We start from the raw sequence: 14,562 nt of genomic DNA on the forward strand, positions 1-14,562 counted from the left end.
ATCTTTTAAATGATCTATTCTAACTTTTAATTTACGCATGGATCTAGTATTCTTCTTATGGGGGAAATATGTTCACACATTATGACGTACTGTACAACATTTCTACTTTATTCAACCAAGCCAGAATGACAGACCATGATAGAGGGAGGGAGTGATCAGCTGGTTTGAAACAAACAATGATTATAGGCGAGGTGTTTTACCATAGATTAATTAGAGATAGTGTTTCTTAGAATTATGCACAAATAGACAATGGCGATCCATATCTCAATATGTTAACACAAAACTGTCATGAGAACAATAGAAAACATTACAACTACTGTTTTACACAATTTGATCAAGTGTTTCATAAGAACAAGAAGGCCAGTAATGAATTGTGTGCAGAGACATTGTAGTGCTTTTCTACATCCTTAAAAGGAAGTCATGGCTGACCCTTAGGAGTACTGTTCAGTGTACTGAGGCATGTTCTCAAAACGCTAATACTATACACTTCCTCTTTCAAGTAACATTTTAGAAGTTAGTTATTTCTTGTAAAACAGTAAGAGCAAGAGGCAGAAGTTTACCTTCATGTTGGGAGAGCATGTTAAAGGAAACATTCACCCAGTTTTTGTGCATCTATATGCCATTCAAGCAGGCATAAATACAGCTGAAAGGACAAATTTTATTTTTATTTCTATGACACTAAAGACGTCATACCGGCTGTATTTCTATGACACCAAAGACGTCATACCGGCTGTATTTCTATGACACTAAAGACGTCATACCGGCTGTATTTCTATGACACTAAAGACGTCATACCGGCTGTATTTCTATGACACTAAAGACGTCATACCGGCTGTATTTCTATGACACTAAAGACGTCATACCGGCTGTATTTCTATGACACTAAAGACGTCATACCGGCTGTATTTCTATGACACTAAAGACGTCATACCGGCTGTATTTCTATGACACTAAAGACGTCATACCGGCTGTATTTCTATGACACTAAAGACGTCATACCGGCTGTATTTCTATGACACTAAAGACGTCATACCGGCTGTATTTCTATGACACTAAAGACGTCATACCGGCTGTATTTCTATGACACCAAAGACGTCATACCGGCTGTATTTCTATGACACCAAAGACGTCATACCGGCTGTATTTCTATGACACCAAAGACGTCATACCGGCTGTATTTCTATGACACCAAAGACGTCATACCGGCTGTATTTCTATGACACTAAAGACGTCATACCGGCTGTATTTCTATGACACTAAAGACGTCATACCGGCTGTATTTCTGCATGTTTGAACAGCGAATAGCTCAGATACACATGAAAACACATGAAAATCCTCAGGAATCGATAGAACATCGCTCAGAGATGCACAAAAATTATATAACATTCAAAATGGGTGAATCTTTCCTTTAATAGAACAGCAATAATCTTAACACAGATTCCTCCCTGGTCACTTACGGCTTTTACCTTCCCTGGTAATGACTAATGATTGGTTGATAAGAAAATCATTCTAACAGGAGGACCGAGGCAGAATTGAGAAGTTGTAGAGCAGCACTAGAATTTGAGTTCGCTGGGCATGTCTGTGCCCTGTAGGCCTGCCAGCAGATTGTTTGCGGACAGCTCTGCCATGATGCCACGTGTGGAGTAGGTAGCACTGCCAATGTGGGGCAAGACCACTGCAGGTGGACAGACGAGAGAAAAGTATTAGCAGGGATATGATCGGATTGCACAATATACACTGAACAAAAATATAAACACAACATGTAAAGTGTTGGTCCCATGTTTCATGAGCAGAAATAAAAATGTCCCAGAAATGTTCGATATGCACAAAAAGCTTATTTCTCTTGTTTATATCCCTGTTAATGAGGATTTCTCCTTTGCAAAGATAATCCATCCACCTGAAAGGTGTGGCATATCAAGATGCTGATTAAACAGCAGGATCATTACACAGGTGCACCTTGTGCTGGGGACAATAAAATGCCACTAAAATGTGCAGTTTTGTCACACAACACACTGCCACAGATGTCTCAAGTTTTGAGGGAGTGTGCAATTGGCATGCTGACTGCAGGAATGTCCAACCGAGCGGTTGCCAGATAATTGAATGTTAATTTTTCTACCATAAGCCGCCTCCAATGTTGTTTTAGAGAATTTGGCAGTACGTCCAACTGGCCTCACAACCGCAGACCACGTGCATGGCGTCGTGTGGGAGAGCGGTTTGCTGATGTCAACGTTGTGAACAGAGAGCCACGTGGTGGCGGTGGGGTTATGGTATGGGGAGGTATAAGCTACGGACAATGAACACAATTGCATTTTATCAAAGCCAATTTGAATGCACAAAAATACCATGACTAGATCGTGAGGCCCATTTTTTAAGGGTATCTGTGACCCTGTCACAGTCATGTGAAAATCCATAGATTAGGGCCTAATTTATTTATTTCAATTGACTGAGTTCATTATATAAAACTGTAACTCAGTAAAATATTTGAAATTGTTACATGTTGCATTTATATTTTGTTCAGTATAAATCATCTCTGGGGAAAAGCAACTGGTTAATTTTAATGAGCAGGCGTAAAAAAAAAAGAAGAGTATTCTTGATTCCCCTGGAAAGACCACAACAATGATTTGAGATGAATCATAGACAATAAAACAGAGTAAACTGGCTTCCATCCCTGTGTCTCCATATACTCACCACAGTTTTTGAGGGTGAGGAGGGGGTGGTCGGTGGGGAGTGGTTCTGGGGTTGTGACGTCCAGCCCAGCACAAGCTATCTGACCACTGGACAGAGCCTGGTACAGATCCTCCTGATTCACCACTGCACCCCTATAACACACACACACACACACACACCTCTATTTTTAGAACTTTGAATGACTGTAACAGTGGTCATTTCCAAAGGCAGTCAGTGGGGTTTGATTTGCACTGCTCTACGTGTTTAATGGAGTACCTGCTGGTGTTGATGAAGACAGCGGTGTTCTTCATCTTGCTGAAGAAGTCCTTGTTACACAGGCCTTGGGTCTCTGGTGTGAGGGCGCAGGACACCACGACAAAATCGCTCTCAGACACCAGCGTGTCCAAGGGCACTGCAACAGAGAGGAGGGGAGGAGAGAGGGTGAAGAAACAGCCAAATAAACACCTCATCTGATTCTCACCCTCTCTCTTATACTTTCCTGTTTTCCATAGCCCCTCCAACCCCGCTCACCGTATTCTCCCTCCACCTCAGCAGCATAGGATTTGGCAGTTCTTCCAGAGTACAGGAGCCTCTTCACTCCAAACGGTTTCAGCCTCCTGGCTATGGCCATACCTGAGCGAAAACAGCATTGACTCCAGACAATCAATCAGTTAGTAAGACATTTTGTCCAACCCTTTCAGCAACAGTATGGATTATATGGACCATAGGCCTAAAAGGCAGGAGTCCTTGAATCCAGTATAAATCAATCACTGTCACTACCTATGCGTCCCAGTCCAATGACACCGACAGTGCTGCCTGACAGACCATAACCACACAACCACAGAGGTTTCCAGGTGCTCCAGCCTCCACTGAGAGAAAAGAAAGCGAGAGAGAGTTAAAAAGTGGGAAATGAGGACACACATTCTGTTTTGCTCATATTAATTGTAGATAGAAATTTGTTTCAGCAACACATCCCTAAAGTATCAATGTACAACACATCAAGAGTGATCATCTGAAACTGAAGTCTTATGTAGTAAATGCATCTGTGTTTTCATTGATCACTGACTTCTTAACCTCCACCACGCCCTCTGGTAGCCGCCGAGCTGTAGCCAGGAGCAGGGCGACGGTCAGCTCCGCTGTGGCATCAGTCAGGACGTCTGGAGTGTAGCCCACACGCACCCCTCTGCACAGAACATGGAGAAGAGGGCACAATGAGAGTTTGACTTAGATGTGAGGAAGGTATTTGTTCGTACAATCATTGCTTGAATTGGGCCGGAGCCATCTGGAGCACCGTACTGGCACCTCAAATTTTTCCGGGAACTGCTTACCGGCTCCTCTATAAAACAAAGTGGCCTATCAGCGGCCCAGATTCACACACAAAAGATTGATCAAAGTGAGGTGAAGCCGGGGTGAATGCTCGATCTGGGCCGCTGATAGGCATGGTGTGATGAAAGAAACATACAGGAACTCAAATCCTTCTGTTCACCTGATTTAGAATTCCTCACAATCAAATGTAGACCGCATTATCTACCAAGAGAATTCTCTTCGATTATAATCACAGCCGTATATACCCCCCCAAGCAGACACATCGATGGCTCTGAACGAACTTTATTTGACTCTTTGCAAACTGGAATCCATTTATCCGGAGACTGCATTCATTGTAGCTGGGAATTTTAACAAGGCTAATCTGAAAACAAGACTCCCTAAATTTTATCAGCATATCGATTGCGCAACCAGGGGTGGAAAAACCTTGGATCATTGTTACTCTAACTTCCGCGACGCATATAAGGCCCTGCCCCGCCCTCCTTTCGGAAAGGCTGACCACGACTCCATTTTGTTGATCCCTGCCTACAGACAGAAACTAAAACAAGAGGCTCCCACGCTGAGGTCTGTCCAACGCTGGTCCGACCAAGCTGACTCCACACTCCAAGACTGCTTCCATCACGTGGACTGGGATATGTTTCGTATTGCGTCAGATAACAATATTGACGAATACGCTGATTCGGTGTGCTAGTTCATTAGAACGTGCGTTGAAGATGTCGTTCCCATAGCAACGATTAAAACATTCCCTAACCAGAAACTGTGGATTGATGGCAGCATTCGCGTGAAACTGAAAGCGCGAACCACTGCTTTTAATCAGGGCAAGGTGACTGGTAACATGACCGAATACAAACAGTGCAGCTATTCCCTTCGCAAGGCTATCAAACAAGCTAAGTGTCAGTACAGAGACAAAGTAGAATCTCAATTCAACGGCTCAGACACAAGAGGCATGTGGCAGGGTCTACAGTCAATCATGGACTACAAGAAGAAATCCAGCCCAGTCACGGACCAGGATGTCTTGCTCCCAGGCAGACTAAATAACTTTTTTGCCCGCTTTGAGGACAATACAGTGCCACTGACACGGCCTGCAACGAAAACATGCGGACTCTCCTTCACTGCAGCCGAGGTGAGTAAGACATTTAAACGTGTTAACCCTCGCAAGGCTGCAGGCCCAGACGGCATCCCCAGCCGCGCCCTCAGAGCATGCGCAGACCAGCTGGCCGGTGTGTTTACGGACATATTCAATCAATCCCTATACCAGTCTGCTGTTCCCACATGCTTCAAGAAGGCCACCATTGTTCCTGTTCCCAAAAAAGCCAAGGTAACTGAGCTAAACGACTACCGCCCCGTAGCACTCACTTCCGTCATCATGAAGTGCTTTGAGAGACTTGTCAAGGACCATATCACCTCCACCCTACCTGACACCCTAGACCCACTCCAATTTGCTTTACCGCCCAAATAGGTCCACAGACGATGCGATCTCAACCCCACTGCACACTGCCCTAACCCATCTGGACAAGAGGAATACCTATGTGAGAATGCTGTTCATCGACTACAGCTCGGCATTCAACACCATAGTACCCTCCAAGCTCGTCATCAAGCTCGAGACCCTGGGTCTCGACCCCGCCCTGTGCAACTGGGTACTGGACTTCCTGACGGGCCGCCCCCAGGTGGTGAGGGTAGGAAACAACCTCTCCACCCAGCTGATCCTCAACACTGGGGCCCCACAAGGGTGCGTTCTGAGCCCTCTCCTGTACTCCCTGTTCACCCACGACTGCGTAGCCACGCACGCCTCCAACTCAATCATCAAGTTTGCGGACGACACAACAGTGGTAGGCTTGATTACCAACAACGACGAGACGGCCTACAGGGAGGAGGTGAGGGCCCTCAGAGTGTGGTGTCAGGAAAATAACCTCACACTCAACGTCAACAAAACTAAGGAGATGATTGTGGACTTCAGGAAACAGCAGAGGGAACACCACCCTATCCACATCGATGGAACGGTAGTGGAGAGGGTAGCAAGTTAAGTTCCTCGGCATACACATCACAGACAAACTAAATTGGTCCACTCACACAGACAGCATCGTGAAGAAGGCGCAGCAGAGCCTCTTCAACCTCAGGAGGCTGAAGAAATTTGGCTTGTCACCAAAAGTACTCACAAACTTCTACAGATGCACAATCGAGAGCATCCTGGCGGGCTGTATCACCGCCTGGTACGGCAACTGCTCCGCCCACAACCGTAAGGCTCTCCAGAGGGTAGTGAGGTCTGCACAACGCATCACCGGGGGCAAACTACCTGCCCTCCGGGACACCTACACCACCCGATGTTACAGGAAGGACATAAAGATTATCAAGAACATCAACCACCCGAGCCACTGCCTGTTCACCCCGCTATCATCCAGAAGGCGAGGTCAGTACAGGTGCATCAAAGCTGGGACCGAGAGACTGAAAAACAGCTTCTATCTCAAGGCCATCAGACTGTTAAACAGCCACCACAAACATTGAGTGGCTGCTGCCAACACACTGACACTGACTCAACTCCATCCACTTTAATAATGGGAATTGATGGGAAATGTAAATATATCACTAGCCACTTTAAACAATGCTACCTTATATAAATGTTACTTACCCTACATTATTCATCTCATATGCATACGTATATACTGTACTCTATATCATCGACTGCATCCTTATGTAATACATGAATCACTAGCCACTTTAACTATGCCACTTTGTTTACATACTCATCTCATATGTATATACTGTACTCGATACCATCTACTGTATCTTGCCTATGATGCTCTGTACCATCACTCATTCATATATCCTTATGTACATATTCTTTATCCCCTTACACTGTGTATAAGACAGTAGTTGTGGAATTGTTAGTTAGATTACTTGTTGGTTATCACTGCATTGTCGGAACTAGAAGCACAAGCATTTCGCTACACTCGCATTTAACATCTGCTAACCATGTGTATGTGACAAATACAATTGGATTTGATCTGCATTGAATAGAAATTGAGAGTGGGGATCCATATCTTGATGGTGCTTTGTTCAAGTTCACTTTCCGCTAGTCTGTGAATCCGGTGTATCTGTGGCAGTAGACTGTTCCAGTTTGACAATGTGCCAGCCTGAATGAGCAGGATGCGACGTTCCAAGTTGTCAAATTAGCTTTCTTAAGGTCATGAACATCCTGGAAAAGTAATTTAATTTTAATATTGTGATTTCCTTTTCAAATATATCAAATCACTTATAAATCGACATATCAGCCATGATCAGAATTAGGCATAGCCTTCAGCACATCTCTCTGTGTGTGCTGTGCATTATCTGCATGTGTGCCAGTGTGAGTGGGCCATCTGCCTGAGGAGAGAGAGAGAGACATTTCAGCAGCAAGTAGCCTATAAAATAATGATAGACTAACTATATTGCCAATTCAAAACATAATTAGCCATACTAGAAGCTATCTCGCTAGTTAACTATATGCCTAAGAATTAAAGTTGTTGAATCATTGTTGCCTTTTCACCGGCACTGTGAGAAATACATCTGACACCATCATTTGAAAGCTGTGATTCCCCTCTATTAAACAGGAGGCTAGCCATGTAAATACGAAAATGCAAAAAATATATAAAGAATAGCCTAATTGACAAATAACTTTGATGCTGTGCATAGATCTCCCCTGAAACATGAATATTATAGATAAACATGTCTTAGTGAGCTACCTTGCTTTGAAGTAGCCTACCTTATCCGTTTTATCCCTGAATCACGGAATGAATGAGGGAATAATTTAATAAAAACATTAAAAAGTCTTTGGTTGTATAATGTTGCCATATTTTATATTGAGGGTGGCCAACAGCTACTGGGTGTGAAGGTTTTTGTTCCGAGCCCTGCTCCAAATTGTAGCCTGCTCAACAGGAACTTGATAACGAGACTTTGGTGCGTTTCAGGGCAGGATCAAAAACCTGCACACCCTGTAGCTCTCCAGATGGAGGGTTGACCACGTGCATTTTATACAGTAGCCTAACAGTGCAGTTAATCTACTCTGTACGGGGTTAAGTGCCTTGATGAAGGGCACAACGGCAGGAGATACAGTGGCAAGAAAAAGTATGTGAACCATTTGGAATTACCTGGATTTCTGCATACATTTTTACAAAGAATTAGATCTGATCTTCATCTAAGTCACAACAATGCTTAAACTAATAACACACAAATTATGTTTTTCTTGTCTATATTGAATGCAATATTTAAACATTCACAGTAAGTTGTAAAAGGTATGTGAACCCCTAGGCTCATGACTTCTCCAAAAGCTAATTGGAGTCATGAGTCAGCTAACCTGGAGTACAATCATTGAGACAAGGTTGGAGATGTTGGTTAGAGTTGCCTTGCCCTGTAAAAAAAACCTCACAAAATATGATTTTGCCATTCACAAGAAGCATTGCCTTATGTGAACCATGCCTCGAACAAAAGAGATCTCAGAAGACCTAAGATTAAGAATTGTTGACTTGCATAAAGCTGGAAAGGTTTACAAAAATCTCTCTAAAGGCCTAGATGTTCAGTCAGTAAGACAAATAGTCTATAAATGGAAAAAGTTCAGCACTGTTGCTAATCTCCCTAGGAGTGGCCGTCCTGCAAGAGCACAGCGCAGAATGCTCAATGTTAAGAAGAATCCTAGAGAGTCAGCTAAAGACTTACAGAAATCTCTGGTAGATGCTAACATCTTTGTTGACGAGTCTACGATACCTAAAACACTAAACAAGAATGGTGTTCACGGGAGGACACCATGGAAGAAGAACACTGCTGTCTTAAAAAACATTGCTGCACGTCTGAAGTTTGCAAAAGAGTACCTGGATGTTCCACAGTGCTACTGGCAAAATATTCTGTGGACAGATGTAACTAAGGTTGTGGTGTTTGGAAGGAACACACAACACTATGCATGGAGGAAAAAAAGGCACAGCACACCAATATCAAAACCTCATCCCAACTGTAAAGTATGGTGGAGGGAGCATCATGGTTTGGGGCTGCTTTGCTGCCTCAGGGCCTGGACAGCTTGCTATCGTCGACAAAAAAACGAATTCCCAAGTTTATCAAGACATTTTGCAGGAGAATGTAAGGCTATCTGTCCGCCAATAGAAGCTCAAAAGAAGTTAGGTAATGCAACAGGACAACAACCCATTTGACAGATGTAAAATCAACAACAGAATGGCTTGAACAGAAGAAAATATTCCTTCTGGAGTGGCCCAGTCGGTCCTGACCTCAACCTGAGTGGCCCAGTCAGTCCTGACCTCAACCCGATTGAGATGCTGTGGCATGACCTCAAGAGAGCGGTTCACACCAGACATCCCAAGAATATTGCTGAACTGAAACAGTTTTGTAAAGAGGAATGGTGCAAAATTCCTCCTGACTGTTGTGCAGGTCTGATCAGCAACTACAGAAAACGTTTGAGGTTATTGCTGCCAAAGGAGGATCAACCTGTTATTAAATCCAAGGGTTCACATAGTTTTCCAACCTGCACTGTGAATGTTTACACGGTGTGATCAATAAAGAGATGAAAAATTATAATTGTTTGTGTGTTATTAGTTTAAGCAGACTGTGTTTTGTCTTTTGTTGTGACCGAGATGAAGATCTGATAAAATGTTATGACAAATTTATGCAGAAATCCAGGTAATTCTAAAGGGTTCACATAGTTTTTCTTCCCATTATAGTAGGCCTACATGGGATCAGAGACCAGAAGCCTTTAATTATGCTGACTTTTTTCATGTAGGCGACAGGGCCACAACCAATTATTGGTCATGGAAATTTGGTTAAAAGTCATGGGAAAGTAATGAAATTCCATCTGTCAAAATGTGTATGAACCCTTCCACCGGGCACAGCCAGAAGAGGACTGGCCACCCCTCAGAGCCTGGTTCCCTTCCTAGGTTCCTGCCTTTCTCAGGAGTTTTTCCTAGCCACCATGCTTCTACATCTGCATTGCTTGCCGTTTGGTGTTTTAGGGTGGGTTTTTATACAGCACTTAGTGACATCTGCTGATGTAAAAATGGCTTTATAAATACATTTGATTAACGGATCTCTGTAGCATATCATTTAAGAATTCCTGTGAACATAGTCTAATGGACTGACTTAGAAAAAGACCGCTCCTGCACCTCTTTCCTCCCAAGTCAAGCACTGCGTACAAGCTAGTTGGTAGTTAGTCTTACCGTTTCTTGATTTCATCCATGGCCATGTGGTCAAATCCGACAGACAAGGTACTTATCACCTTCAAGTTTGGACCTGGACACAAATCGATAGCTACGTGTTAGGAGAAGACAGAATGGGAACTATCATACAACACGTTTACAGTATAATACATACCTAAAAGCCTCAAATTACAGATTAAATTCACTTACTTATGTAGGCATATGTATGCTGCAATTCAGCTTTTAGCTGAAAATGTGTACAATTCAAAATAAACCTTAAATATAGAGTACCAGTCAAAAGTTTGACACACCTACTCATTCAAGGGTTTTTCTATATTTTTGTACTATTTTCTACATTGTAGAATAGTGAAGACATCAAAACTATGAAAAAACACATAGAATTATGTAGTAACCAAAAATGTGTTAAACAAATCCAAATATATTTTATACTTGAGATTCTTCAAAGTAGCCACCCTTTGCCTTGATGACAGCTTTGGACCCTCTTGGTATTCTCTCAACCAGCTTCACCTGAAATGTTTTTCTCTATATTGCACTTGTGATTTCATGAAAATTAAATATTTTTTGTAGCTCTGCAATTCAGCGGATGTTGACGAAAATGATCCCGCTAAAGGGATCGATGCGCCTATAGGCTGTCTCGTCGTTGTCGGTGATCAGGCCTACCACTGTTGTGTCATAGGCAAACAATGATGGTGTTGGAGTCGTGCCTGACCGTGCAGTCATGAGTGAACAGGGAGTACAGGAGGGGACTGAGCACGCACCCCTGTGGGGCCCCTGTGTTGAGAATCAGCATGGTGGATGTGTTGTTACCTACCCTTACCACCCGGGGGTGGTCCGTCAGGACGTCCAGGATCCAGTTGCAGAGGGAGGTGTCTAGTCCCAAGGTCCTTAGCTTATTGAGAAGCTTTGAGGGCACTATGGTGTTGAACACTGAGCTGTAGTCAATGAATAGCATTCTCATATAGGTGTTCCTTTTGTCCAGGTGGGAAAGGGCAGTGTGGAGTGCAATAGAGATTGCATCATCTGTGAATCTGTTGGGGCGGTAATTGAAATTGGAGTGGGTCTAGTGTTTCTGGGATAAAGGTGTTGATGTGAGCCATGACCAGCCTTTCAAAGCACTTCAAGGCTACAGACGTGAGTGCTATGGGTCAATAGTCATTTAGACAGGTTACCTTAAGTGTTCGTGGGCACAAGCATGCTTAAAACATGTTGGTATTACAGAATCGGACAGGAGAAGTTGAACATGTCAGTGAAGACACTTGCCAGTTGGCCAGTGCATGCTCTCAGTACACGTCCTGGTAATCCGTCTGGCCCTGCGGCCTTGTGAACGTTGACTTGTTTAAAGGTCTTACTCACATCGGCTGTGGAGAGCATGATCACACAGTCTTCACGGAACAGCTGGTGCTCTCATGCATGTTTCAGTATTATTTGCCTCAAGCGAGCTTATGAGTAGTTTAGCTCGTCTGGGAGGCTTGTGTCACTGGGCAGCTCTCGGCTGTGCTTCCCTTTGTAATGTTTTGCAAACCCTGCCACATCCGATGAGCGTCAGAGCCGGTGTGGTACGATTTGATCTTCGTCCTGTATTGACACTTTCCCTGTTTGATGGTTCGTCTGAGGGCATAGCAGCATTTCTTATAAGCTTCCGGGTTAGAGTCCCACTCCTTGAAAGCAGCAGCTCTAGCATTTAGCTCAGTGCGGATGTTGCCTGTAATTCATGGCTTCTGGTTGGGGTATGTAGGTACGGTCACTGTGGGGATGACGTCATCAATGACTGATGTAGTGTACTCCTCAATGCCATCGAAGGAATCCCAGAACATATTCCAGTCTGTGCTAGCAAAACAGTCCTGTAGCTTAGCATCGGCTTCATCTTACCACTTTTGTATTGATCTAGTCACTTTTATTGATCTAGTCACCTGCTTTCATTTCTGCTTGTAAGTAGGAATCAGGAGGATAGAATTATGGTCAGATTTGTCAAATGGAGGGCGAGGAAGAGCTTTGTGTCGAGTAAAGGTGGTCCAGAGTTTTTTCCCCCTCTGGTTGCACATTTAACATGCAGATTGAAATTTGGTAAAAACAAATGTACATTTCCCTGCATTAAAGTCCCCGGCTACGAGGAGCGCCGCCTCTGGGTGGGCGTTTTCTTCTTTGCTTACGGCGGAATACAACTCATTCAATGCTGTCTTAGTGCCAGCCTCAGTCTGTGCTGATATGTAGACAGCTACAAAATATACAGATGAAAACTCTCTTGGTAGATAGTGTGGTCTACAGCTTATCATGAGATACTCAGGCGAGCAATAGTTTGAGATTTCCTTAGATATCGTGCACCAGCTGTTATTTACAAAAAAAACATAGTCCGCCGTCCCCTTGTCTTACCAGACGCCGCTGTTCTGTCCTTCCGGTACAGTGTATAACCATGATTGTGTTGTCGTTCAGCCACTACTCCGTGAAGCATAAAATATTACAGTTTTGAATGTCCCGTTGGTAGTTTAATCTTCTGCGTAGGTCATCGATTTTATTCTCCAAAGATTTTACATTTGCTAGCAAAACGGAAGGGAGTGGAGGTTAATTTGATCACCTACGAATTCTCAGAAGGCAGCCCACCCTGTGGACCATTTTTCTCTGCCTCCTCTTCACGCAAATCACGGGGATCTGGGCCTGTTCCCGAGGAAGTAGTATATAATTCATAGACTCGTTAAGAAGAAAAAAGGATTCTGCCAGTCCGTGGTGAGTAATCGCAGTCCTGATGTTCAGAAGTTATTTTCGGTCATAAGAGACGGTAGCAGCAATATTATGTACAAAATAAGTTTTAAAAATAAGTTACAAACAACGCAAATAAAGCTCATGAAGCTGGTTGATAGAATGTCAAGAGTGTGCAAAGCTGTCATCAAGGCAAAGGGTGGCTACTTTGAAGAATCTCAAATATATTTTGATTTGTTTAACTTTTGGTTACTACATGATTCCATGTGTTATTTCATAGTTTTGATGTCTTCACTATTATTCTACAATGTAGAAAATAGTAAAAATAAAGAAAAACCCTTAAATGAGTAGGTGTGTCCAAACTTTTGACTGGTACTATATATTGGAAAATACTGAGAAGTGCCGTTTGAGTTAATCTGGTCCAGATTATGTCCAGCGTACCTGCTGCGTCCAGGACCTCTGTGTCGATCTTGTCCGACAGGAGGCACAGCAGCCCATGGGCCCCCTCCACGCCCTTCAGAAGCTCCACCCTCGGAACAGGCTCATCAGAGTCCCACAGTGACACTTTACATCTGTTTCCATGGAAACAGGGAGATGACCAGATTCAAATGAGAGACCAAGACAATTAACAACATTAACTTCATTGTACAGTACTCTCCATATATTCTGCATTGTCTGTCTGTGTTCTTTTTTTCCCAAGGTCTGTTTTCCCCCATACCTTCCCCTACCTTTAATCTTTATTATACCTCATTACCTAAACCAAATGTTACATAGACGTTTGTAAATTACAAAAACGCCTTGAGAGAACCCGCTACAATATGTGACCTGGAATAAAGGTCATAAACAACTCCAATGAACTTTCACTTTTAGAACAAGGTTAGAACACTTTTAGAACAACATTATCCTCCACTTCCTGTGTGTGTCCAATGCATTTATACAGCAAGAAGTAGACTAACACAAGTATAACACTACTGGCATGTCATGCATTATAGATTAAAAGTGCCAGCGCATGAGCTACTCATTAGGCTAGCGACCAAGCATACACTCCAGCCTGTGACAGAATCTTCATTCCCTCCTGTGGGATGCGTCTTGTTATGAAAACCTTCATCATCTCTGTGCGTCCTCCGATTGACGGAAAAAGTCAGAAGAACTGCTTGAAATAACGACCCGAATCATATAACAGATGTAGCTAAATTTGCGGATTGTTTAGTGTTCACGATGACATTTCAACGTGTGCACACGCTGTTGAACCAGGAAGTATGTTGGGGTCAGACAACATTGCACATGCGTAGTACTTACAATCGATTCTAGACGGAGATACTTCGCTCCATTGTTGATTTTTGTTTTTGCATAATGTCAGGACGATATTCCTTGTTGTTGACCTATCCATCCTTTCACTGCCTTCACGTATTTCTGGACATCCAACGTGAAATGGATGAATAAATAGATAATCATAATCAAATGATCAATATGGAATAAATAAAAGTGAGTTGGAATGTGCATGTTTTAATTAGTTTAATTTAAGAAGGCAAGTCAGTTAATAACAAGTTCTTAATTACAATTATGGCCTACTGGGGAACAGTGGTTTAACTGCCTTGTTCAGCGGCAGAAGGACAGATTTTTAACTTGCCAGCTTGGGGATTCGATCCAGGAACCTTTCGGTTACTGGCCCAACCACTAGTCCGCC

At 43.2% G+C, this 14,562-nt stretch overlaps 1 protein-coding gene across 1 annotated transcript; it reads right to left on the bottom strand.

Annotated features, from left to right (window-relative positions):
- Nucleotides 1-87: 87 nt before the first annotated feature.
- LOC124010826 (glyoxylate reductase/hydroxypyruvate reductase-like) lies at nt 88-14,144 on the bottom strand. Its single transcript, XM_046323537.1, has 9 exons — nt 13,919-14,144; nt 13,317-13,447; nt 10,182-10,254; nt 3,734-3,850; nt 3,448-3,536; nt 3,199-3,300; nt 2,944-3,079; nt 2,689-2,819; nt 88-1,675 (listed from the first exon to the last, which is right to left on the bottom strand). Exons 1-9 carry the CDS (start codon nt 13,984-13,986, stop codon nt 1,554-1,556), a joined length of 969 nt encoding a protein of 322 aa, XP_046179493.1. The 5' UTR covers nt 13,987-14,144; the 3' UTR covers nt 88-1,553.
- Nucleotides 14,145-14,562: the final 418 nt, after the last annotated feature.

Source organism: Oncorhynchus gorbuscha, linkage group LG23 (assembly GCF_021184085.1).
Source record: "Oncorhynchus gorbuscha isolate QuinsamMale2020 ecotype Even-year linkage group LG23, OgorEven_v1.0, whole genome shotgun sequence".
In the NCBI taxonomy this organism is placed as follows: Eukaryota; Metazoa; Chordata; class Actinopteri; order Salmoniformes; family Salmonidae; genus Oncorhynchus; species Oncorhynchus gorbuscha.

Excerpts from the sequence above, each read along its gene's own strand:
- LOC124010826 (XM_046323537.1), bottom strand. The coding sequence starts at position 13,986 with ATGATGAAGGTTTTCATAACAAGACGCATCCCACAGGAGGGAATGAAG. Across the intron at positions 3,851-10,181 it reads ATGGATGAAATCAAGAAACG|AGGGGTGCGTGTGGGCTACA; the intron begins GTAAGACTAACT and ends TGTTCTGTGCAG. Across the intron at positions 1,676-2,688 it reads CCTCACCCTCAAAAACTGTG|TGGTCTTGCCCCACATTGGC; the intron begins GTGAGTATATGG and ends GTCCACCTGCAG.